General features: G+C 60.9%; 1 protein-coding gene across 3 annotated transcripts in view; it reads right to left on the reverse strand.

The window, feature by feature from the left end:
• LOC100744991 (protein SCAI) overlaps nt 1-242 on the reverse strand; it is a 25755-nt gene extending 25513 nt beyond the window's left edge. For all 3 annotated transcript variants that reach the window (XR_004461213.1, XM_033319458.1, XM_003484549.4), the window contains exon 1: nt 1-242. This exon is cut by the window's left edge and continues 84 nt beyond it. Coding sequence is in view for 2 of the 3 variants with exons in the window: in XM_033319458.1 (XP_033175349.1) it covers nt 1-140 (140 nt within the window). In the remaining variant the exon portion in view is untranslated.
• Nucleotides 243-248: the final 6 nt, after the last annotated feature.

The following is a 248-nucleotide window of genomic DNA, read 5'->3' on the forward strand; positions in this document are numbered from 1 at the left end:
AAGTACCCCTGCCACTGCTTGTGCCCGTACTGTGGTAAATCCCGTAGCCCGTTGAACAGCTGCTTGCTTTTCTCGAGCAGGTGGCAGAACTCGAGGACGACTTTTCGCTCGTGGTCGTCCATGCCAGCCATCATGACCATCTTTTCGGTGAATCGAGATCGCGGCCACTGGCTGGACGGCCCTTCAGACGACGGTCGCGGTGGCCCCGCGTGATGGCGCCTGGCGATTCCGCCACCCTCTCTTCCTGC

Source organism: Bombus impatiens, unplaced genomic scaffold (genome assembly GCF_000188095.3).
Source record: "Bombus impatiens unplaced genomic scaffold, BIMP_2.2 scf_0019, whole genome shotgun sequence".
Lineage (NCBI taxonomy): Eukaryota > Metazoa > Arthropoda > Insecta > Hymenoptera > Apidae > Bombus > Bombus impatiens.